Source organism: Zonotrichia albicollis, chromosome 1 (genome assembly GCF_047830755.1).
Source record: "Zonotrichia albicollis isolate bZonAlb1 chromosome 1, bZonAlb1.hap1, whole genome shotgun sequence".
Taxonomy (NCBI): Eukaryota; Metazoa; Chordata; class Aves; order Passeriformes; family Passerellidae; genus Zonotrichia; species Zonotrichia albicollis.
This window is the reverse complement of record NC_133819.1, coordinates 71,849,624-71,874,939: the sequence shown is the minus strand read 5'-3', so window position 1 is coordinate 71,874,939 and position 25,316 is coordinate 71,849,624. Positions and strand designations below refer to the sequence as shown.

General features: G+C 40.9%; 2 protein-coding genes across 2 annotated transcripts; both read left to right on the top strand.

The window, feature by feature from the left end:
- Nucleotides 1-394: 394 nt before the first annotated feature.
- LOC113458571 (heterochromatin-associated protein MENT) lies at nt 395-8,136 on the top strand. Its single transcript, XM_026790262.2, has 8 exons — nt 395-472; nt 1,723-1,899; nt 2,243-2,329; nt 2,712-2,849; nt 3,385-3,502; nt 4,195-4,337; nt 5,413-5,580; nt 6,619-8,136. The coding sequence occupies exons 2-8, from the start codon at nt 1,732-1,734 to the stop codon at nt 7,030-7,032; spliced, it is 1,236 nt and encodes a 411-aa protein (XP_026646063.1). The 5' UTR covers nt 395-472; nt 1,723-1,731; the 3' UTR covers nt 7,033-8,136.
- A 5,083-nt stretch (nt 8,137-13,219) lies between these two features.
- On the top strand, nt 13,220-25,228 carry LOC102063640 (heterochromatin-associated protein MENT-like). The gene is made up of 8 exons (XM_005481677.4): nt 13,220-13,280; nt 14,805-14,980; nt 16,024-16,110; nt 17,738-17,875; nt 19,833-19,950; nt 20,717-20,859; nt 23,179-23,346; nt 24,203-25,228. Exons 2-8 carry the CDS (start codon nt 14,813-14,815, stop codon nt 24,602-24,604), a joined length of 1,224 nt encoding a protein of 407 aa, XP_005481734.1. The 5' UTR covers nt 13,220-13,280; nt 14,805-14,812; the 3' UTR covers nt 24,605-25,228.
- Nucleotides 25,229-25,316: the final 88 nt, after the last annotated feature.

Sequence of the window (25,316 nt, the reverse complement as noted above, 5' to 3'; positions counted from 1 at the left end):
GGGAAGCAGAGCCCCAAAAGAAGAATGTAAACAATTGTTATCAGCTGCTGTGAAATGTAGCAGGTGCCCCTGTGATTGGCTCATCTTCCATGTGTACCATTAAAGGCCAATCATAGGAGCAGCTCAGAGACAGATTCCCTGGACACAGAACTTTGTTATTCATTCCTTCTATTCTATTCTTAGCTGAGCAGCTCTCTGCAACTTCTCTTCTTATTCTTTTTAGTATAATGTATTATATATCTTATTTAAATAAATCAAGCCTTCTGATCAAGAAACAAGATTCTCATCCTTCTCTCACCCCAGTGACCGTCTAAAGCCACTGTAATAGGTAGGTGGGCACAACCTGGATGCAGATAAAAAGGAAAGGGAGGGGCAAACAGTACTGTGTTCCCTAATTTAAAAATTGCTTAACACACACATGCAGAACCTGACTGAGGACAAGACCTAAGTCTTCTCTCTCACAGGATTAAAGGTAAATACTTAAATCAATTTAAGTAAATTTTATGGTGTTTTTAAATGCAATCTGTTCCATGTGTGACTGTATGGATAAATGATAATACACCTGCGTAATAATGCATTATTCTTGCCTTGTATTTTTCTAAATGTCAACCATTAGAGAAAATAATGCTGTAAGCCTATGGAAAACTGCTAATTTGGGGCAGAATTATTCACATGCAGGAAAGTTTTCTTAGGGCAGCAACTGCATTACAAGTAAAATCTTCATTTTGATAAAAGAATTCTGTACTTCAGATGAAGGCATAGCACTGCACATTATCAGGCCAGAGACTCAGAGGAGTATTCATTAGCTAAAAAGAGAAATTCCCATCCTGATGCTCTCTTGGTTGTGTTCTCTAATGAGAGAAAATCACTCTGGTACAGACATGGTCCTGAGGGCATACTGACTACCAGAAAGAATGTAGTTGTCTGGAAACCAATCACTTCATAAATATCTGCAGACTTCAGAGATTGCCCCACAATTTTTGTTGCTCCATTCCATAGATAAGACAATGAGAATAATCTAAGCATTTCTGTTTTTTTAAATGGTAAATTACAGGAGGCAGCTATTACTGGGTAGATATCTTAGAGCCTAGAGCAGTCATAACCTCAAGGCATCTGGCAGTTTCTGGGGGAAAAAAAAATTGCTGGAACATTCATAAAGGGTGGCAGGTACACAGAATGAATAAACCGTGTAAGTCTAAATAGAAACAACAGCTTTGCTGTTCATGGTAATACTCAGAATAGGTCGCTGGCCAGGAAAAGCAAATGAGCCTAAAAATTATGCCTAAATCCTTTTGCAGTATCAGCTGTCAATTCTATACAGATCCAAATGTAGTAGTGGGAAACTCAAAGAACATACTAAAATGTGAACCAATGTACTAAAAATGCATATAATTTCCCCTGTGAATGTTGCTTTCACAAATCATTAGTTAAGAACAAAAAAGGAAAGAAATACAGAGGTTATAAATCTGCACATCTTTGGAGATCAAAGACAGAAAGAATCACAAAGAAAACTGCAGCTGTAGAGGGAAAAAACCTAAAAGAAATTGGTGCTCCTAACAGGTGGCAACCAGTATCTGCGTGGAAGATAAACACACAACTATGCTATTAGTTTTAGTGGCTTAAAGGGATTGTTTTGCACATGCAATAGTTCTCATTAAAGTGTACTATGTACAAAAATTTAAACATTCAAAGAGTACAATTCGGTTTGTTGCGTCTTTCCAGGTTGTAAAAATGGAAGTGGTCTCCACATCAGTTGGCAACTTTACTATTGATCTTTTCAACAAGCTGAATGAGAAGAACAAGGGAAAAAACATTTTCTTCTCCCCTTGGAGCATATCAGCTGCTCTGGCTCTGACATACCTGGGAGCAAAAGGAACTACAGCAACTGAGATGGCAGAGGTAGGTTACTTTTGTACTATTATTGTGGGGAGAACCTTTTGGATTTGCACAAACCCATTCTTGCTGTTGGGAGAAACAGCTGTGGAATGGAGTTCTGCCTTGCAGCATGTAGATAAGAGCACAGTGTTGGTGGTCTGGGAGGGGTATGATGCTACTCATTGTTATTCCATGGGATTTATTGTCACTACATCTTCAGCAGCCCTTTGATTAGTCCCCTAAGCAGCAGATAGCACAGTGAGTTATCACAAGGAGAGAAACATGACAACCATTTGATCCCCATTTGACTTTAAGTCTCACAAGGCCCTTCATGCCTATTTCTTATCTTTGAAAACTCTGCTTGCAGGTCCTTCATTTCACCGTGGGAGCAGGGGCTGAAGCTGCTTCTTCTGTGGCCAGACCTTCTCGGGGGAGACCAAAGAGAAGAAAATTGGTATCTGTTTGAAGTGAAATTCCATTATAAAGAACCAAAATGTCCAGATAGAGTTTTAGGAGTCCAGCATTTATTGTCTGCACTCCTCTTTAAAGTACAAACCCCAGCCATACTTCACAGGAGGATGATGTTCAATTCCTTTCACTCACTCAGACTCTCAGAAGCTGAAAGGATGAGTCAGTGGGGTAGTCTGGAAGGTTTGTTATATGACAATTCAGTTAATCCAGTCACGAACAGAGCTCTGCAAATTTGCAGTGATGGTAAACTTGGGAAAATAAAAAGGAAGAGGAACCTAAATCCCTCTCCTATATGCATTGCTTAGCATGTTTTGAAAGCTTGATGCAAAAATTAAATTGCTGAATGTTTGGTTTCTTTTTCCAAGGATCCTGAGAACAAGCAAACTGCAGATATTCATTCTAGCTTCAAGAAGCTCCTGACTACCATCAACAAACCCAGAAGCACCTACTCCCTGAAAAGTGCCAACCGCATTTACGTGGAAAAAACCTTCCTATTATTGCCTGTAAGTTAAATCTCAGGGAAGAGGAAGAAAAAGTGCAAAAATCTTTCTCTTTTAAATTACTTGCCATTAACAGAACAGTTGGGAAGCTGACCTTGAATACTGCAAATAGGAGCTCTGGACTCCAGTGATATCCTTAACTGGAAAATACCAGTCAGTCTGCTCACAGAATTTAAGGATGCATTGCCCTTGACTGTATTGTAGATCCCTACAACCCTTTACATGAAATGTGTCTTTAGTATTGGAACCCTCAATATATAAAACTGTAAATGAGAAATTAAATAAGCACATCCATAGGATGCATGCAGCCTTCCTCACTTCTCCAGATAAATCTTGGAACAAAAGATGTGAAATTTCTGTTCTTTGGTTATTTCTTACTTGTTAACCCACAGTCCAGCAGAAAATAACAGGCAAGATCCTGCAGTCCTCAGGTCAAGGAATCAATCAAGTATAAGAGCCAACAACTTCCTTTTGGGACTAAAAGTAGCTTATTTCTCTAGCACAGACCTTTTTTGCTCACTTTTTTGTTATTTTCCAGACATACATACAGCTCAGTAAGAGCTACTATGAAGCAGACCCACAGAAGGTTAACTTTAAGACAGCACCAGAACAGACAGGAAAGGAAATCAACACTTGGGTTGAAAAACAAACTGAGGGTAAGCTGGGCTCAACCCCAACATCTTTGCTCTCCCACAAAGTCAGGCTGCCCTTTCCCTTGGGCAGGTGCCCTTGCTTCCCCAGGTGCTACTGCAGCAGCTGAGTCATGCCTTCCAAAGTGGATATGGGCAGTGAGCAGAGACATGGTGGGAGGACAGACAAAGAGCAGCACGCTAAAGCAGCTCCAAACACCTGATGTGGGCCTCATTGAGTTCCCTGAGGAGATTCCCAGTGACTCCACAGTGCTCTGAAGCAGCTGGTCTGCTGGCACAAACGTGCCCTGGTGCTGCACCACTGGCAGAGCAGACAGAGGGGAAAGGCACCTCTGCCTACCAGAGTGCTCCAGGGCAGGGGGGGATGCCTGCCTTGCTGTACCACCCTGCACTGGGCAGAGGGGCTCCTCCTTCTACCTGCTGTAACCAGTCAGTGAGGCTTTCTGCTTCTAGCTGCTTGCCATGAAGCTGAGACAGCTTTGGAAGGAGGAGTAAATCACTGTCAGCCAGGAGGACAGGTCAGGAAACAGCTTTGGAGAGTGTAAAGAATTACACTGATTTATCTCAGGAGAGCATTTTAGGGAGCAGAGCATTGAGGCATGGACTTTTTACTGAGAAGCTGAACTGAGAGAAAAACTGATCAAAATGTCCTCACTGTGCTACACTGAAATGAAACCTGACTCTTATGCTTTCAAAAGGCAAAATCAAGAATTTGCTGGGTCCACGAGATGTGACAAACTCCACCAAGCTGATCCTGATAAATGCCATTTACTTCAAGGCAGAATGGGAAGCGAAATTTAAGGCAGAAGATACAGAACTGCAACCCTTCCGACTGAGCAAGGTAAGTTCCTCCTTCTTACTGTAAACAACCTGGTCACAACATCTATTGCTGAAATCTTTCCATTTCATAAGTGTTTTAGGAAGCCCTGTGGTAACTAGATCCTGTGAAAAGCTGGTTGCAGCAAAATCTGTCAGTTCTCAGCTCACTGAAACATTAGGATGTGCTCAGGTAAATGTTAGTGAGCTCCAAGTAACAGCTAATGTTTCCAAAATCACTACAGACATTTAAAACTTTTCAGTAAAGCAGTGCTAAAATTGACTAAATTGTAAAAACATGATTTTGAGAGTCCAGGCTCCACGGATGGAAAGTACATGGCATGTCATGGTTGAGTAGAGCACCAGGCCTCTGCGCTCTGCAACCAGGCTGGGCACAATCCTTCCTGCTCAAACACAGCTGCAACAGGGTGCCCTGAACTGCTGCATGTCTGCATGAGGCTAGAAGCAAGGTTAATGGCATGTACCCAGGAGAGATGTTAATGAATTCACAGTTAAAGAATTCTGTGCAACTTCCACAAAATCTACCTTCTTCTCTCTGGTTAGCATATACACATGTTCTGCTTCCTTGAATGAAGGGATACAGATGTTAACAGAAGTTATACACTCCTGACAAAGTGACTGTCTCCCAGGAACTCTTCTCATCATGAGCTCATTTTCTCTCACACTAGAGTTATCTTTTCTCAAGCAATCAGCTTTTTTTTCCAAGCAATTAACTTTATCACCAGAGAGAGGAGATCACTGATAAACTGCACAACACACATCCTCTTAAACCACAGCTGCTTTTCTGCCAGAGTGTTGTAAGGCCATATCCCACACATGCTCCATACCCCCAATCCAGACATTTCTAACTCCCTTCCTCCTTAGGCATTTCTTGGGGAGAAGAGAAAAATATCTCTTCAGCCCCCTACAAAAGCTTTGGGACAGACACCAAGATAAGCAATGTTGTTCAGTCAAGAAAAGCTTTGGAAAATGGACAATAAATCACTGTTTTAAAAGTTTATAAAATTTCCTCTCCCTACACTGAGACATCATCACCCTTCCATTCAATGATTTCTTACTTATAAAAAAATACTTTCCAGAACAAGACCAAGCCTGTAAAGATGATGTACATGAGAAAAACATTTCCAGTCCTCATCATGGAAGCAATGAATTTCAAAATGATTGAGTTGCCATATGTGAAACGTGAACTCAGTATGTTCATCCTCCTTCCTGATGACATCAAAGATAACACTACGGGTCTTGAACAGGTACAACCATTTTGTATACTACTCAGTCATTTAAAAAAAGAAGGGCAGGCTGACAATAATATCTCCCTATCTGAGGACATGCTATCATGCTGCTTGACCTCATCCACTAGCTGAATTAATTTTCTTTAATACTTCTTTAATCCCAAGAAAGTTCTTCCATAAGAGCACCCTTAGTTTGGCAGGAACTGAAGACAGAGCAACACTTTGCATAATCAGATGCTCAGCTCTTCAGCAGCCCCCTTGACTGACACCCAATTTTACATGATCTGTAACAGCTGAATCTCCCTTCCTTGCACGTTCAGGAGAGACACCACCACATACAAAGTCATAGGTTCTTCCTGAAATTATACCTTTTTTTGATGGCCTAGATGTTTATTTCCATATTGTTCTCACTCTTTTTCCCCCTCTCCCCTCCCACCATTTGCCTGCTCGATAAAAAACTATAATTTTAGTGAGACTGCATTTGCTACAACAATGAGATCTGCTACTGTAGTTAATATAATTCCAAGATTGTTAAATTCTTGGAGTCTATACCATTCATTGCTTTCCTCCATTTGATCTGAGCTGAACCCTGGTGGCATAGCGCCCAGGATACAGAGTGGCAGTGAAAGACTTTGCTGCAAGCACTTTGTTTCAAAGCTGTCAAGGAAATATATGCAATAATTTTAACACCTGTTTTTATAGAACTGGACCAAACTATGTGCCACACAGCAATTTTAGTCACAGCAGGACTGAATTTAAAAAGAGGAAAGAGCTACCATGGAGGATGGCAGCTGTTGAATGCCCTTCCTATCTCTCTTTTGCTATGAATTTGGAAAGGGGACTGCTCAAAACTTTGCAGCATTAAGACTCATATACTTGTGGCACACCTTGTCTCTGATCATTAGTAAAATCAACTTCTTTCATGCTTTCAGCTAAATGTTACATTTACTATTTAAAATGTTTAATTCATTGCATTGTCATAAAATTTATTAATTCATAGTTAATGAATTGTTTTTCCCTGCAAAAACCAAATTCCTTCTCTTTCTTAAATGATAGCTGGAAAGAGAACTGACATTTGAGAGGCTGTCCGAATGGACTGACTCCAAGAAGATGACCGAGACTCTTGTGGACCTGTACCTACCTAAATTCGAAATGGAAGAGAGATATGACCTCAGCGATAATCTGATCAGGATGGGAATGCGCAGTGCCTTCAGCAGCAATGCTGATTTCAGTGGAATGACAGAGAAGGATAGAGTGATGATCTCCAAGGTTTTCCACAAGTCTTTTGTTGCAGTTGATGAGAAGGGCACTGAGGCAGCTGCTGCTACTGCTGTCCTTGTAGAACTAACAAGTGCACATGATAGCTATGTTCTGAAATTTAGGGTTGACCACCCTTTCTACTTCTTCATCAGACACAACAAGTCCAGGAGCATCCTTTTTTTTGGTAGATTCTGCTCTCCTGTAGAATGAATAATTACTTGCTCTCAGACAGCGACCAAGGTTCACTGTTCAATGGAAAAAATGTGAACTGTGGTGCTAAAATCTCAACCTTAAGCCATGTAGCCACCTGTACTGAAGTGCTTGTTCTTTTCCTTCCAACCAACCTCCCTCAAAGAAGGCAGCAAACAGAAACTATCCTGAGCCACCAAAGAACAGCCCTCTACTGTTTCCTTCTATTGTCCTAATGAGACAGTCCTAAACAGAAAAGAAAGCACAGAATTTTGCTCCTTTTATCAAACCTGCTCTTCTGGCTTTGTTGTTTAAAAGTAAGTGGAGTCATAAAAGCTCTCTGCACACAGCCCTATGTCAAATGCTGACTACAAGGGAAATGCAATTCATTCTTTTGACTCTTGCAGAGAGGATAAAGAACCCTGAAAAGAAAAGAACCAAACTTGTAGAAATCTGTATGCTCTCTTTTTCTCTCCTTCCCTCACTGGGAAACCTGCATTTGTACTGCAATGCTATTTTACAACCTTAATTTCAAATTTCAATGACTGTTGGAATTTAACAAAATTTAATACAAATTCAGAATAATCTCAGAATGCCCCTTACCATCCCTTGTCTCACCACATGTATATAAGCACATCACATTCATTCTCTCCTGCTCTTTCAGCTTTCTGAAAAAGTAAGACTGTGAGAGAAAATTGTCCAACCCTTAATATTAAATTGCTGACTTCTAATCACATTGCATTTTTTTCCTCATTTTCCTAAATTTTTTAGTTTAAGGTTGTTGAGATTTCCAACCAGCAAAAATGCTAAGCAAACTATTAACAACATGCCTTCTTACCACCTTTTTTATTGATATGTAATCTAAACCTGTTAGAATTTAAATCTGCTTCCTCTTTTTAATTTTACTTAGTTATACCTGTTTCCTGGTTAATACCTGCAAAGCTTCCTTGCCACCTGTAATAATGACCAATGTTTGATTTGTACCTTATAAGTGCATCTTAGCAAAGATATTTGTGGTATTGACAGAAACACCAGTGAAATTTTGATTTTGACTGATGCTTTACTTACTATTTTACCATGAGCTGCATTTAATGAAATAAATAAACTTGAACTTGTGTTTGTGTTGTTCAAGACACTGAGTTACTTGGTTCTCTTATAGCATCCTGCCATCTGCATAGCTGGAGCATGTTTCCATTCTTGTCATTCCAAATCAACCACCACACCACCCCAACTGACAAAGCTGAGAAACTTTAACACACTTGTGTCTTATTTTCACCAGGTTTCAAATAGGCCTCCAAACACTGCTATTCTGTGTGTCATCCAGGCATTTACAAACATACCCTTCACAACATGCTATAAATAAGGAGTCTGACCAGAGGCTATGGCCCAGAACAGCACCTTCCAAATATCCCTTTGGACCTCGTTCAAGAGTGAACAAGCAACGTGAAAAAAAAATGAACCTTCTACACATCCCTCTTACCCATGTGCAATAATGAACAAGTCATGCTGTACTGGCAGCATCAGTTCCCTCTGACAGCTTGGGAGGGCAGCAGTTGTGCTATCCCTGTGGCATCAGGAATAGCATAAAGTTTTGCAGCCATTGTGGCAGTCCAATTACTGCAGGAGGGAGGTACTGGAAAAGCATTTACTCTCAACAAAATTCCACCTATAATTACAACTTGTTCCACCTCCCCAGAAGGTATTCTACTTGGAACTACATCTCACTTCAACAAACTATTTCCACATCTTCTTCCCTGTACAAAGTGCTGCTTCTAAAATCAGCGCCCTCCCTTGCCTGAAAGCCACAGGCTCAGGATTTAGTTGTCTGTCCCTCAGGACCTACCCCAGTGCAGTCCAGATGAGTGCTATTCACTTGGCTTTACTGAGAAGTTTGTTCTTTATGTGTGGAAGAACACATAAGTGAAGGCTGTGAAAAATAAGAGGAGTGAAAACAGAACCTCTGAGGCTCTCACTACAGCACAGTGACTGCCAGCTGGAGAGAGATGCAAAACTCAAACCCAAACAGGCTGGGTTGGCTACCAAGCCACTCCCAGCCTCAGCTTTCCTTGAAGAGTACACATTCCAGTGTATGACTTGGAGTACAAGGGAAAAGTGTGAAAGAGAAGAAAAGGAACCCATCTAGTGCTGCAGAGCTCCTCTACTGCAAGCAACACTGGCGCTGCTTAATTTGTGCTTCCCTGCATTACTGTCATGGTAACCAGCATCTGGCTCTCAGGTCAGGCTAACCCTTGCAGAAACAGAGAATTGTCTGGCTATTTCAAATCATCTGGTCCCACCCACTATGCAAACAGGCTAAACTGATGCTGGTTGCACAGGGCCATATGCATTGGATTTTGAATACCTGTCTCCACCAATGGAAGATACACAAGCTCTCTTGGCAACCTGTGCCAGCGTTTCACCGTCCTCATAAGTGACCATCTTCATCCTCTCTTATGTTCAGACTGACCTTCATGTTTTCAGCCTGTGCCCATTGCCTCTTGTCATCTGTCACGACTTGACGCTGGCCAAACACCAGCTACCCAGAAAAGTCGCTCACCCAGCCTCCCCTGCCACAGCAGGGCAGAGGAGAGAAAAAAAATTGACAAAATGTTCATGAATTGAGATAAGGACTCAATTAATGAACCTCAATGTCATGAAGGCAGAAAACATTCCAAGGGCAGTGGAGGTACAAAGCGAATTAGAGGAACGAAGTGAATTTATTACAAACCAAATCAGAGGAGGATAATAGGGAATAAAATAAGCGCTTAAACACCTTTCCTTCCCCCAACCCCTCTCTCCTTCCCATCAACAGTGCAGAAACAGGGCATGGGGGTTTTGGTCAGCTCATCACCTGGGGTTTCCTTCTGCAGCACAGGGAGAGGAGTCCTTCCCTTGTGAGACCATGGGGGCCCTCCCACGGGAGACAGTTCTCTGTGAACTTCTCCTGTATGGATCCATTCTCACAAGCAGAAGTCCTCCCAAAACTGCTGTGGTGTGGGTCATTCTTTCATGAGGTGCAGTCCTCCAAGGCCAGGCTGCTCCAGCCTGGGAACAAGGGAGCCCACTCTCCACCCAGTCTCCCACTGGATCGCAGCCTCCTCCAGACATCCACTCACTCCAGCATGAGCACCTCCCCCATGGGCTGTGGGTGGATTTCTGCATCCCCCATGGATCCCCATGGGCTGCAGGGGCACAGCTGTTTCACCATGACCTCACCGTGGCCTGCAGAGGAATCTCAGCCCCTGCACCTGGAGCGCCTCCTTCGCTCCTTCTCCACTGACCTTGGTGTCTCCATGTCGTTTTCCTCACATGTTCTCACCTCCTCCTTTTCTCTGGTTAGAAAAACACTGTGTGTTTTTATTTTCTTCTTAAATTTGTTATCATAGAGGCATTACCAACCTTTCTCAGCTTTGGCCAGCAGCTAGTCCATCTTCAGAGGATCAGGGAATGGCTCTGTTGGGCATGGTGGAAGCTGCTGGCAGCTTCTCACAGGAACCACCTTTGTGGCCCCCTTGCTACCAAAAACCAGGCCATGCAAAACTCTGGGAACCTCTGAGAAGAGCCTAGTTCCTTCTTTATTACACTCTGTAAGGCATTAGTCAAGTAACAGGTGCATCGTGACTGCACTTCCAAATAACTGTTTTCAAGAAGCCTTGGGTTTGTTCTGTATCATCAAAATTTGCAACTTCAGGTCCACAAACTCCTCTTTGAAAAGCCACAGTAACTTTGCAAAGCAAGACTCAACACAAACACATTGTGAACACAGACCACTTGTCACTTAGTGATTCCACGCTTGTCAAAACACAGCATAGTTAACATGCTTTCAGTTTATTCTACAATGAAACATGGGGGTTTTGTGTTCCAGTACCAATGTCAGATTCATAAAATAATCCCTGACACCTCTGTAGTAGACAGAATTAATGAAAAGCAGAAATGGTAGACATAGGTTGCATTAATAAAGCCAAGAAAATTTACAGTGTTGGTGTACTGTTAGTATACAAGACAAGGGCATATAAAACCCCACTCTAACTGCAATGCAAATGCATCCATATTTTACAGGTTTTATTTTTTCAACAGAAACAGGCACAAGAACCCTGCTTTTCAGGTGTTATTTATAGTCCTGTCTTTGCAGTTCTATTGTAACAGATGTGACACTTGGTCTCATTTTCTACCCAAGCAACATAGCTGAATAGGATTTTTTGCAGAGCAAAAATCCATAATTAGACTTAGTCTAACACTGATTTTAAATTCTGCTGCTTATTACTAGCACTAACTGCAAGAGAACTCATCTTCAACAAATGCCCAAAGGGCCCACTCAGAGTGGATAATTTACAGATATAGGAATATGGTAGTCAATCAGTCAGAAAGATACAACTTTCCTCCTGAGCCAGATAGGAATGAAAGATGGCTTCATTAAAGACCAAATTTCATAATCAGCATGTCAGGGGAAAATGACCGATTTTATCAAAAACTTTTTTATAACCATTTGTCAAAGGTCAATCCACTTGAAGTCAATAGGTCAGGCATTGTGATGCAGTGAAACCTTTTTTTACCATTCTGTCTGCATCAATTCATGACTTGTTCTCACTGTTTACATCTGGCACTGCAAAACCAAGAGCACTTACTTGGCTAATGTGTTTCCTTCTGTAACTCCAGTGTCTCTTACCAAACAGGATCTTGCAGCAGCTGGTGCATACCACAAAGTGTGTCTACACAGTTGGAGAACCCTTTCTTCATCTTCCTGTATTTTTGGCCAATCTTTGGAGATTGTAGTGCCACTACTGCTTGGGGGTTTTTCTTCTATGAATTTATCTAAAAAACAAACAACAGCATATTAAGATACAAGCAGAAACATTTCTTAAGCTCATAAGTAAATACAGCAATACATTTCTGAAACAAGAAGATAAGATGAGCATGCAAGGCACAAAAACTGCACTTAAAAACAAAAGGTATGAAGAAAGCAAGGCCCACGTATCTCTCTAGAAACCTTGCATGCCATATGTAGCAGTCAGATTTTAAGTGTAGAGAAGGACTAAAATATAATCCTTGTTCAAAAGATGAACTTCATACGGATGCTTTTTCCATACAGGTTGTCAGCATGCAGGTAATTTGTTTACTCTGCATGAGCCATACCGGTGGGCAGGGGCTGTTCTTTACCAAGGTTGAATGTAGCAGAAAAGACAGATCATGATCACAAATGAAATTCACCAATACAATTTAAACTGAGTTACAAAGATTAAGATCAGAATTACACTGGTTTAAAGTAAAACATTTGATTACATCTTACATTACATCTTTGCTGATATCCAGTTTTACACATTCTCCTGGTTTTGATCCCTGCTTTTATATGACAGTTTCAGTAAAAGGAATCATTACAAGCAGAGCTTCCAAGTACCTTTTCAGCTTTTGGTGGATGATTCAAACTCCCTAAGTCCACCAGGGAGGGATAAAAAGCTCAGTACAATGTAGGCCCTGTAAGTATCTAAAGCACCTTCACTGACTTTGCTAGGACCAGAAGTCTTTCAAAACAACATCTACCAGCTCAAATGAGCACACAATTCACTCTTATTACATGACTTATTTTAGAATTCACTCTCATTACATGACTTATTCACTCTTATTTACATGACTGTGTAAATATCTTCTGAACTTCCTTTGCAATGCGTTTTCTTAAAAAAAAAATTAAGAAAAAAAAAAGCAAAAGTGCAAAATATCTTTGTACAAAATAAGGGCTTTATGTGACCTGAGGTCTACAAGCACTTAGATGCCTCAAATTTAACCAGAGGATCAATAAGATTAACAGTCTATTTCAATATTCCCTTTTAGCCATAGCTTTGAGATCAGTTTATATTAATTTCCCCAGTCGGTAGAGCATAGAGAAAAGGAGGCTGTAAAATCATTTCACCGTATCTGTTGGCAATGAAGAGTGGTTGAATTATTTTCTGCAATTCCTACTTTTTTTGCAGGCCAAACTCCAAGGTTGTGGAGGACACCTGAAAGGAACTGGAATACTGGCCTTCATGTTCCAGGATATACATGTACTAGCAGTGACCTTGAATTGAGGAGGTCTCTAACTTCTGAAAGCAAGTGATAGAGAGGAGAACTAGGAATAAATGAGGGAACGTGCACATTGTTAAAAACCAGAAGAGGATGTAGATAGAAAAGGGAGGTGCAAATATTTCTACATTTCCAAAAGGACTCATTGCCCCACAGGCTGCCACAGACCCTGACTGAAGACAGATCTTAACTCTTTTCTCTCAGGATTTCAGGTAATTAGACATTCCTATCAAAATAACTAGCTTTTATTTGGAAGTCTTAAAAATTCACTTTAAATTCTTTGGAACTGCGTGGTTGAATGATGGCACAAAATTCATTTAGGGGAAGGGAGTGTTTATTTTTTTACTATGAAGTATAGCACTTAGGAAAGCTCTCTGCTGAGGCAGAGTGGGCAGAATGCAAATCAGGGTTGGGCAAAACCTTCAGAGCCTGGAGAGGGCAGAAAATTTCCTGACCTGTAGGAAGGGTGCCTTAATCACCAGGGAGAACCAGCATCTCCAGGAACAGCAGCAGGAAATGTAAAGGACCTAAAAATGCTTAGGTGTGAGCTAGGCTGCATGGCATTCCCCTCTGAAGCATTCCTGGGAACACTTCAAAGCTGTTGCAGAGCTCTAAGGAAGCTTTACAAACAGAACTTGAGGACCTCAGAGGCTCCAGGCATCTCAGACACTTCATGGGAGCAGCCTGTTTTGAGGACTGCAGTTTTTGATTTAACCACACAATTTGTGGGTGAAGATGGATTTAAATGCCCAGTTGCTGTTGTTGATCTAATGCTTAAATTTTACTTGATGCCATCTTACACTGACTTCACCAAATGTTTTATTAGTCTGTATTCTGAAGAAGACAATGGAAAAGTCTGAGTTTGTCATAATATTTATCAAAGTATTAGATGGATCAAAAAATACTAATAGGATGCACAGGTTTATTCCAGAACCATGCATGAAAAATCAATTTAATCCTGGGGTTGTGGTTATTTGTTTTTTTTGGTTTTGTCCTGCAAAAACATAGCTAAGAAAAGAAGCAGAAGAGGGATGGAAAACATGCTGGATAAAGCAGCAGGAAACCAAATAAAATTTGTTGTTGGTTAAAAGAGGAACTATTTGGGGTTGCATGCAAGATAAAATAATTTTCTTGAAAAACATAAATTAGCAAATCCAGACACAGCTTCCAAATATGGGTTTATCTACACCAAGAACATATAATAATCTGTATCTCTCTAGTAGCCTTTAGGATATATCTGTAGTGAATCACCTGAATTCAGCTTTTTTTTCAGCAGAAAATAACTGAACAGGAAGTTTAAACAAATAGAAAAAAAGCCCAAAGTAACACGGTGAGAAATTATTCTTTTTCAGTCTCTCAGAATCAAATAATAACTCTATGAAAATAAGGGAAAGAGCAAATAAGTTTTTGAAACAAGTCTAAATTCTGATAACATTTCTAGTTTAAATTGTATTCAACTGATGAAAACCAAACAAACCTGGCAAAGGCACTGAAAGCAATGAGGAAGGAAAAAATAGTACACATCTTAGAAAGAAACCTGCTAGCTGACTGTACGTGGTCTCTGTGTAGTATTTTACCTAGGGATACCTTCACACTGTTTTTGAGAGGTGCAGGCAGTCTCCCACTTGACAGCTTTGTATTTTTTAAAGTACTGGCAAATACAATACTGGCAGCTTTGTATATTTTAAAACAAGTGAAGGAGCAGCCACCACCCCTCTGACACTTGTTTGTCTCAGGTGTACCAATGGAATCTCTCTCAGTGTCAACCAACAGCTTCACTCTGGACCTTTACAAAAAGCTGAATGAAACTTCCAAAGGCCAAAACATTTTCTTTTCTCCTTGGAGTATTGCAACTGCTCTTGCCATGGTCCACCTGGGCGCAAAAGGTGACACTGCAAGCCAGATGGCTGAGGTAAGCTCTGAAATTAGCCACGTACCACCTTCAGCAGGTTCCTACATAAATTGCACTGTTATTCTGCCTATGGAGAACAGCAAGGAACAACATGGGAGGACAGTGATCTGCAATGCTGACAGCATGAGTAGGGATATTTTCTGTACCAACATTATGGAAGCTCACTTCCACTTTATTTCCATGATCTCTGCTCTGCACCAACCCTACATTTAGCTTACACTTACAGTTCACAGAGCATTGCAAGTGATCTGCCAAGGAGCAGTTATTGACATTTAGAGGCTACTCTTGGTCTTGCTTGGAGCTCTCTGTTCCATTTTAACTGCTTTATTAACAGAATAATTAAACTAACATAATGCCCAAAAAGTAATGAGGACACACCTTTATTTAAAAAAATTATATGGCACTATGATATGCTAGAGGAAGGAAATCTGGAGATAATCTCTTGAGCAAGATATCACTGCTTCTAGATCTCAGCTGGTTCTGGCAGGAGTATATCTGCTTTCTCATACTGCAGACAGTAAAGCAAACTTTCCTGAACATGTGTTTGGCTGCACAGGAGAGGTAGAAATCTTTGCTCGTGACATAGTTAGTCCATAAATATAGTAATTCTTCAGTGAATAATGGAGATATGTGAGCGATGAAAATATCAGAGAGCCATAGAATATACTGAGTTGTAAATCACCCACGAGGACCATTGAGTTCAACTCATGGCCCTGCACAGGAGTCACACCATGTGCCTGAGTGCTGTCCAAAACACTTGAACTCTGCCAGCTTTGGTGCTGTGGCCACCTCCCTGGGGAGCCTGTTCCAGTCACAATACTGATCCATTATTAAGGAGTCCATGTGGCCAAAATCTATCTAGTAATGATACAGTTACAGAGATTTAATCAATGTCCTCAATTACACATAATTGTCCTCTATAACTTCAACAGACTATCATTGGGCATGGCTGGTGGATTACCATAGAAAACTAAGATATACACAACCCTTGGGCATGTTAATCTCAAAGCTGTCTGTATGAACATTTATCATCATCATCACAGGTTCTTCATTTTAACCAGACTGCAAGAGAAGAAGGTTCATCTGAGACAACAAGGCCTTCTCCTGCAAGACCAAAGAAAAGAAAGATGGTATTTATTACAACAAAATATTCTGAGATAAAAATCTCTGAGAATGGGATAAGTCCAATGCAACCACTGCTTTTAGGCTTTTTACATCTGCTTGTTTTCAGTCTATTATTTACTGTCTCAGTTCAGTAAGAACTACATACAGAAAAAGTGAACAAGGAAGTAATATGGTGGTAAAACTTATTAATTCAGTCTTTCAAAAGCAGAACTGAAACACTAACAGCATTTTGATTGGCCATAATACTGTCTCACTTGGTTTTAGCTGGGCTATAGAAATGTCAAAAAAACATTGGTCCTAATATGCTTTGGACAATTCCATTTCTTATCCCCTTCAGGTTGGTTGGGATATTTTTTCTGCAGTGATAAACAACCACTGCCTTCTCGCCTGTCTCCAGCCCTACCCAGTAAAGTCCCTTCCTCCTTTTGTATGCACAGACACATCAGGCAGACAAAATTCCCCTTTAAGTTAATGTCTGTTGACTCACCCTTGCTCATCAGCTCCCCAGAGACTTGCCAGCAGGAGAAATGGCCCAGATCTTTTTCAACAAATTAACTCCCTAATCAATGAAAAGCATTAAACTCAATCAAGCCGTAGTTTTTTCAGCATAGAAACTAAAAGAAAGCTGAAAAAAATTAAATTAGATTAACTTCAAATAAAAAGGGCAAGGGGATTATATATTTCTCTCCCTTGATGGTGTGAGATGGCTCTTCAAGATGAATCACTGCACTCTCATTCATTTTAGCAATTCACTGGCTTCATAAATTGTACCAAAGTCTGTCTAATCTTTTCCTTCAGATATTTCCCCTATTGCCTCTTTGTTCTGTTCCCATCCCATTGAAAAAAAAAACAACAAACAACCACCCTCTGCTATCCTGTGTCCTCTAGATACTAAATTCTTTCCCAGGTGTGCTTCCTGGCAGCCCACACCTCAGCATGAGTGAGAAAAGACCTCAGCAAGGAATGACAGACAAGTCACTCTGAATCAGTGGCAGAGACTCCCGGTGTCTCACGTGCAGGGCACCGTACAGGACATGGGGGGGACACTGCATCCAGGCAGCTGGTGGGGAGCAGCTGGCAGGTAGCAGCTCATTCCTCCATTTGCAAAGCAACAGCTGGAAACAGCTGGCAAGCAACCTCATCCTCCCTAAAACCACCAACACCGACATCCAGAAGAAGCTCTCTCCAAAATCCAAATAGCAACAGAAAACACCCATGTGAAACAGGAAAATTTGAATAGTTGGCAAGTCCATGCCCTGACATTAGTTTCTGTGTCCGTAGAAGACCTTCTCAAAGGCTGCCAGGCTGCATTGATGGAGCCCTGTGAAACTGACAGGTCTTGTGAAACTGAAAATCAGGCCTGAAAATGACAAACATGAGGAGATTCAGCCTCCTTGGTGCACCATCATATGATGCTACCAAACTTCTATAAAGCACTGCAGAAATAAATCATTGCCCTACAGGTAGAATCCCATTTATCTAGTTATACGGAGTGCTGCAAACATACAACATTCTCAAAAAAGTTTAATTCCCTGAAACTTGTTTTTAATTAAAAAAACATGAACAATTTAAATAAAGCAGGTGCATCCGACAAGAAAACCCCCTCCATATTAATTGGTGTCTCTTTCCAAGGATCCTGAGCATGAGGGAGCAGAAAACATCCATTCTGACTTCAAAAAGCTCCTGTCTGACATCAACAAACGCAAAAGCACTTACTTGCTGAAGAGTGCCAACCGACTGTATGAGGAAAAGACCTACCCATTACTGCCTGTGAGTTGAACATCTTTATGTGGGAATATGCTGACATTAAGAGTGATTATCAATAGAGATGATGCAAAAATTCCAAATTATAACACTGGGCACGAGGACAGCCACAGAGGGCTAGTCTTGGACAGGCAAGCAGTCCATCTGTTTTCAGCAGTGGGCAATAGTTTGGCAAGTGCATGAGAAAACTCTGTAGTGATTCTTCTCCAGAATCTGCTGTGACCACCACCTGATCTGCAGCTCAGGGACTTCCTGAACCAGAGGGCAGGTCTACTTCAGTGACCCTGATGAGCTGTTGTTTCAGGATTTTGCACACTTGTCTTTTGAATCTATTTCAGCCCTCAGCACCAGGATTTCCACAGCTGGGCTACACTCTGCAGGAAGCCCCTGTGCTTTCTGAGCTTGCTGCCTGTGGGCATTGCTGTTGGTTCATCTCTGGTCTGAAGGACATTTCTCCACATCTCTGGTCACCCTCATCCCCAGTGTCTGTATTTTTTATACTGTAGCATTTCTGAGACTGGGGAGGCCACAGCTGCATTGCAAACTCAGACAGTGGACACACTACAGTATTATAAAGTGCCATTATAGAAATTTCTCTTTTGTTGTCTACTCTTTCCTTCATAGTTCCTAAATTTTTATTTGCATCTTTGGCCATGATTAGGCAGTTTTTTTCATGCACCTGTCCATTACAGCTTCAATACCTCATTCCTAAACCATAACACTCACTTCCTGTATTTTTAGGTAATCCAGTAAAGTGTAAGATATGTTATTATATATATATATGTTATTATATATATTTTAATGTAAACATCTAAACTTTGGTTTTATAGAAAAAAATACCATAACACAGATGCCAGTACATATATTCTTGTGGCACTCCAGCAGTAATAACCCTTCATTGTGAATGTTTTTTCCTCCTACTCTTGGTTTTAAACAAACAAGACGTATCTCTGTAGTCCAATGGATGCTCAGTCTTTGGTGACAAGTCCTACAAAATGCATTTTGGTAATCCAAAAAGACTGTAACAGCTCAGCCCTTTTACCCATATGCTTCCCAACACCTTCAGAAAACTCCAACATATTTGTGATTTTTGATTTCCTATTACAAAAATGTTGATACATCTCCAATAAGTCACATGAACCCATAGACCCACTACGCCCATTCTACTCATTTGCCCCACACCGACTCATGAGTTTGTAATTACCTTTATCTCTGCAATCTTTTCAAGACTGATGTTGTATTAATCATTTTCCAGGTCCCTGGAAGGGGGAGTTTAAAATGAGATTACTGTTCTTTGATTTTTGAGTTTGTTTGGTTTCCTGAGTAATCAGCAATTTGTCTTTCTGAATGGGTATTGCTCATTTTCTCCATAATCTCATGTGCATTTGCTTTACAGGGAATCGAGGGAATTTCCTGCTGGGAATCTCCATGAATGATTTCACAGCAGACAGCAATGGAAACATTAATTCTGCATTTCTGTCATGACTTTATTCTACCAAAACATTCCTTTTATTGTCCTCATAAATTTTTGGCAGGTTCCCCACCTTTGAAGCAAACTAAAAGCATTTGTTTAACTTTATATGAGACCATTCTTCCATCTTGTAGTGAACACTACTTCATAATTCAGGCAAAAAAAAGTATTTAAATTATATTAAAATGTCATTTTGAGAAATTAAAAAAAATGTAAATGTTTCATGGATATTTCAAAACTAAAAACTTCCACCTTTGATTTCAAACACAAAAATTTGAAGTATCAGTTTCCTTTGGACTGAAGTTTGATCAGTCCTTACTTAATATTTAGAATAGAATGTATCAGGCCTTATTATAAAGGTTACTGCATGCAAACCAAGTTTTCTTAAATTATGTATTAGCAGAATGGATAATCTGTTAAAATGATTGTAACTAATATTTTTATAACTCAAGTTTAACTAAATAACCACACATTTTTAATCCTATCTTTCAGAAGTTCTTACAACTCCTTACAAGCTATTACAATGCAAAGCCACAAGCTGTAAACTTTAAGAGAGCTGCAGAACAAGTCAGAGGACAGATCAATTCATGGGTAGAAAATAAAACTGAGAGTAAGTATCACTCTGATGGCATTTATTTTTCTTGTCTAACTTTCAAATGTTTTGTATTTCCACATTTATTGCTCTTGCAGCCAAGAATCCATAAAAGGTGGAAACTCAGGGCAGGGAGGTGATGAGCAAAGTACATCTAAATAGTCTGAAGAATGTCTCTCTCCAGCCTAACTGCTGCTCCTTACAAGGTCCTTCCCTGAATTCTTTATGCTGTAGCCTCCTCTGAGCCATTGCTGTTCGAAGGCATGCAAAGGTACATACTGTGTGGCTACACAATGATTAGTGAGGATTTTACTTCTGCATTCTTCAGCTGCTTACAACCAAGTTGACAGAACATCCAAGCTATTCTGCTTTACCCACTTCCAAATGCCATTTACTACCAAAACTCCAACAAATATAATTTAAAAAAAAATCCCAGAGAATTCATAGAATGGTTTATGTTGGTAGGGACCTTAAGGATCATCTCGTTCCAACCCCCCTGCCATGGACAGAGACATCTTCCACTAGACCAGGTTGCTCAAAGTCCCATCCAACCTGGCCTTGAACACTTCCAGGGATGAGGCATCCACAATTTCTCTGGACAAGGGATACAGAGATACTTCAAAAGGTCATTTTTACCATATGTACAACATAAAAACGTAGAGTAAAAGAAAACCTCCAAAATACAAATATTTTTGAAAGAGAGGTAGGCACAGACAAGGAACAATTAAAATTGGCAAGCTGTGCAGTCACGCTGGAATAACAATCTCTTTGTCCGATTTTGAAGGGAAAATACAGAGTCTGCTGCCTGCAGGATCACTCCATTCTCGCACTGTGCTGGTCTTAGTAAATGCCATTTATTTCAAAGGAAAGTGGGAGAAGAAATTTCTGGAGAAAAATACTTCTGAGATGCCCTTCAGAATAAGCAAGGTAAATGCCTTGTCAATATGCCTGTTGTCCTATGTCAATATGTCTATCACTGAGGAGAAAATACTTCCCCTGTATTTCATATGCCACTGCAACATTACATATAGCTGACAAAGTGCCATAAATTCAGGGAGAATACCAACTGTGAAAAGAGCTCAGCATTGTCTTGTTTATGCATATCCATGAAAACTGGATTTTCAATTTATAACTCCTCAGTATCAAAACACTTGGGAACAGTTAAAGTTAATTTTTTTTTAAAGCAAGCTAAGCAAAGCAAGTTAAGAAAAGTAGCTTCAGGACAAGAAGAAATTTCTCTAAGTGCCATTTCCAAACGGGAGCAGGTTGCTTTGGAGAGCAATGTTTACACACCTAGGGCTCACTTCTGCTCTTGAGACCCTGAGATCATGGGACCTAATCCAGCTGTTCTTCCCACACATGCCCTAGGTATTGCACCAAACCTCACAGGGAATTTTCATGGTGTTTGTCAGTTTAGCTGAGTGTGTGAGGGTGATCTATTCAGATGATCTATTCATTGAGCTAACAGTTTTTAAATGGTCATGCACTGACAATTCCCAGTAGCTGACTGCACGCATATTTTTGGACTGTGTCAAAAGCAAGCAAAACTATTTGTCAGTGGAAACAAAAATTTTGTTTGACATAGATTAAGGGTGCAAATACCTTTTGTATGCCAGGCAGTGTGAAGCAATTGATGTGACCGTGTACTCGAAACCTACTACACTACGTGTGCAGTTTTCAGATCTGTCACAGCAGATGGTTGCAGTGGGTGACCTTGGCAGGCCACCAGATGCCCACTGAGACTCCCTATCACTGCCTCTTGTCAAGAGGATAGGGGGAGAAAAATAGGATGAAAAGGTCATGTATGGGTCAGGGAAAGAACAGGGAGAGAATTTACCAATTGCCATAACAGGCAGGAGGAACAAGTTCAACTTCAAGAAATTAATTTGCTGCCAATTCTCAAAGTAAGTTAGTGAAGTAAACAAAGCATAAAGTGCCTCCCCCCATCCACCCTTCCTCCCAGGCTCAGCTTTACTTATGACTTACCTGTGCCCCAAAGCACTGCAGGAGACTGGGAATGGGCTAATGTTGTAGTCAGTTCATTGTACATTGCCTCCACAGCTCCTTCCTCCTCACACTTTTCCTCTGCTCAAGTGTGGGGTGCTGTTGTTATCTTATTACAAAAGTCCTATACCTTCTCAGTGATTGCTCATGGGCAGCTCCTTGCAGTACTGAGTCCTTTTTCTTCTTCACAACACAGCCAACAAACTCCAACTCCCTCCTCGCCCAGCTAACCCACTCTTTTGTGGCACTCTTCTTCTTATTGGACACAGCTGTGGCCTATTAAGGGCAGGGCTGTTCCTAATCTTTGGTGATTAGCACTGCTGCAACTCCTCAGGTGTGAGACTACCTTCTGCACTATCTTTATTTTCTTACATTCTATTCCCCCACAGGGTCCTATTTATTCAAAGTCCTTCACATTCAATGTGGGTCCTTCCCATTGTGTGCAGTTTTGCAAGAACTGCTCCAGTGTGAGTCCACTGCAGGGTTATAGGTGATGCCAGAAAAGGGCTGCTCTCCACAGCATGACAGGTCCTGCCAGGTGCTTGCACCAGCATGGGATCTCCAGGGGTTGCAGGGTGGATTTTGCACCACCATTGTCTTCACCATGGGCTGCAGGGGAATCTCAGCTCCAGAGCCTGGAGCACCTTCTCCTTCTCCTTCCTCACTGACCTAGGTGTCTTCAGGGCAGTTTCTCCCACATCATCTCTCTCAGCTCTCCCAGCTGCTTTTGTGCAGCAGTTTTTACCCTTTCTTAAACTTGTAATCACAGAGGGACTACCAATGTCACTGACTGGCTCAGATTTGGACAGTAGCAGGTCTGTCCTGGAGCCAGCTGAAACTGGCTCTGCCTGACAGAGGCATCTTCTGAGGTCTCTTCACAGTAGCCATCCCTGCACTACCATGCAAACCGAATATATCGGTGCCAGAAAGCATTTAATTCACAGGGTGAGTACCAAGGCCTGCAGAGAGTTATCTAATTATCAAAGCTTAATCTTTATTTTAAATTTAGAAATACATTACATGGGATTGCAGTTAATAGGTATTTAGCTTATGTGTTTATACTAATTTTTATAAAGATCTCAAAGACTTTGAAAAGGGAATGTATGTGATCCTGTCCAAAGAAAAGGGTCCTGGTATTCAGATGCTGCTGAATCTTGTACTTGTTTTCAGGTCAATGAAGCAAGTAAATTTTATCATCCTTTTAATGTGTAAGGTAATTTTTATGTCTGAATTTTTTTCCAGACCAAGACTAAACCTGTACACATGATGTTTTTGAAAGATAAATTTTCCATACTCCATGAAACCACCATGAAATTAAGAATCATTGAGCTGCCATATGTGGAAAATGAACTCAGCATGTTCCTTCTCCTTCCAGATGACATCAACGATAACACTACTGGCCTGGAGCTGGTAAAGCTGACCTACTGTTGCATCACATACACTATGAAACAGTAACAGAAACGATGAAAACAGTGAGGAAGGACTTCAAAGTCACAGTAGAATATTTCTCATATGCTCATACTTTGTTTCAAAAACTGTAACACCATGATTTTCAGCTTAGGATTCAGGACATGTGGTAACTTTGCAAACATAGTACATCTAAAACCTATGTCCACACAATAGTCTTAGACTATTTTGTATCCTCTTTCCTATCACCAGTATTGCATAAAGAAAGCAAGGATCACCTCTAAATCATCATGCCTAGAGTTATCTTCTCCTGAGGGCTGTATTAATGAATTTTTATGTCATTTCAGTCTGAATTTCCAGCTGATGGTTTGTGGTGGGGTTTCTCAAACTAGGGGCTGACTACTCTGACCCAGAAGGTGCCCACAGCAACTCATGACTACGCCAGGATCAGTTTCAGATTCTAAACAGAGCAGGGCAAATACTTTTATTTGTACCTCAGTTCCCATGCATCCCATTTATTTATCACTACTAAGAGAAAATGTATCCATATACACACACATCAAGCACCAATTATTACTGTTATAAGTAATACATTGAAAAAACAATGTTCTTCACACCAGAAAAAAAAAATATAAACTACTCAGAAGCCTCCCCACCTTTAAGAAAATAAACAGGAGTATTAGTCACTCAGCACTTTGTCAGATCATGCCCTCTAAATATGATGTACGTTCCATCTGTAGTCACTGCTGGTAGCTGGGTCTTGCTTTACATGTTCTTGATGAGCAATAAGACACTGGTCTGTGCATGTCTTATCTCTGTCCTTCACATTCCAATTGCTTTCTTCCTCAACTCATTGCAGGTGGAAAGAGAGCTGACATATGAGAAACTATCTGAATGGACCAAATCAGACAATATGATGAAGGCTGAAGTGGATCTATACCTGCCCAAGTTGAAGCTGGAAGAAAATTATGACCTTAAATCCCCTCTGAGCAGCATGGGGATACGAAATGCTTTTAACCCAGGTCAGGCTGATTTCACAGGGATGTCACTGAAGAAGGATCTTTTCATCTCAGAAGTTATTCACAAAGCTTTTGTGGAGGTCAATGAAGAAGGTACGGAGGCAGCAGCTGCCACAGGTGTCTTGATGATGAGATCAAGAATCCCAACAATGACTTTCAAAGCTGACCATCCTTTTATTTTCTTTATCAGACACAACAAATCACAAACCATCCTCTTCTTTGGCAGGTTTTGCTCACCCTAGTCAGTGAGTCCTTGCCCTGCAGAGCAGGAGATGCTTGCTTGCTAGCACAGAGGCAAACCCCAAACCTGAGGCGCTCTGCAACCGGGGAAGCAGGACTTGAACCTCTTCCTCATTAGATCACACACTCTGGTGTCTGAGGCACAGCTTCTCCAATGTCTCCTTCCTAAGCTGAAGGGACAACCATGGCAGTGCCATGCATGGATTGGCAGATGCCCCCAGAGCAATCCTGGCTATCATTTGGATCAGGCCATCATGAGTAGCTCTGTCCTTATCACTTTATACCACCATGGCATTTCTGTCTCTCCTACCCATAGCACTGTACAAATATATCTCAATATATCTCTCACACTCACTGTACAAATATATTTTGCCAGAGTCTTTCTCCTTACCCTAATTATGAGGGCCACTGATGTGATCCTAGCATGTACCCCCAGCCTGCAGCAATCAGACTCAGCTCCTGCTTTTTAGCCCTAGACTAAGCCCTAGAGTTAATACTGGAGGCAGATCCTCTCAACTTTCACCCTGTGGCCATCCCCTTGCTTTCCTTCCACATCTCAGCTGCAAGTCTTCATCAGCCCCCAATAACCCTGTATTGCTTCACAGATTCTTTTCAATAAAATAAAAATAAATTTTAAAAATACAGCTTCCTTATGGTTATTTGCCTCACTCAAACCTTCAGGAATGCGAGGAAAGGTTAAGCCCGTATGGTGTG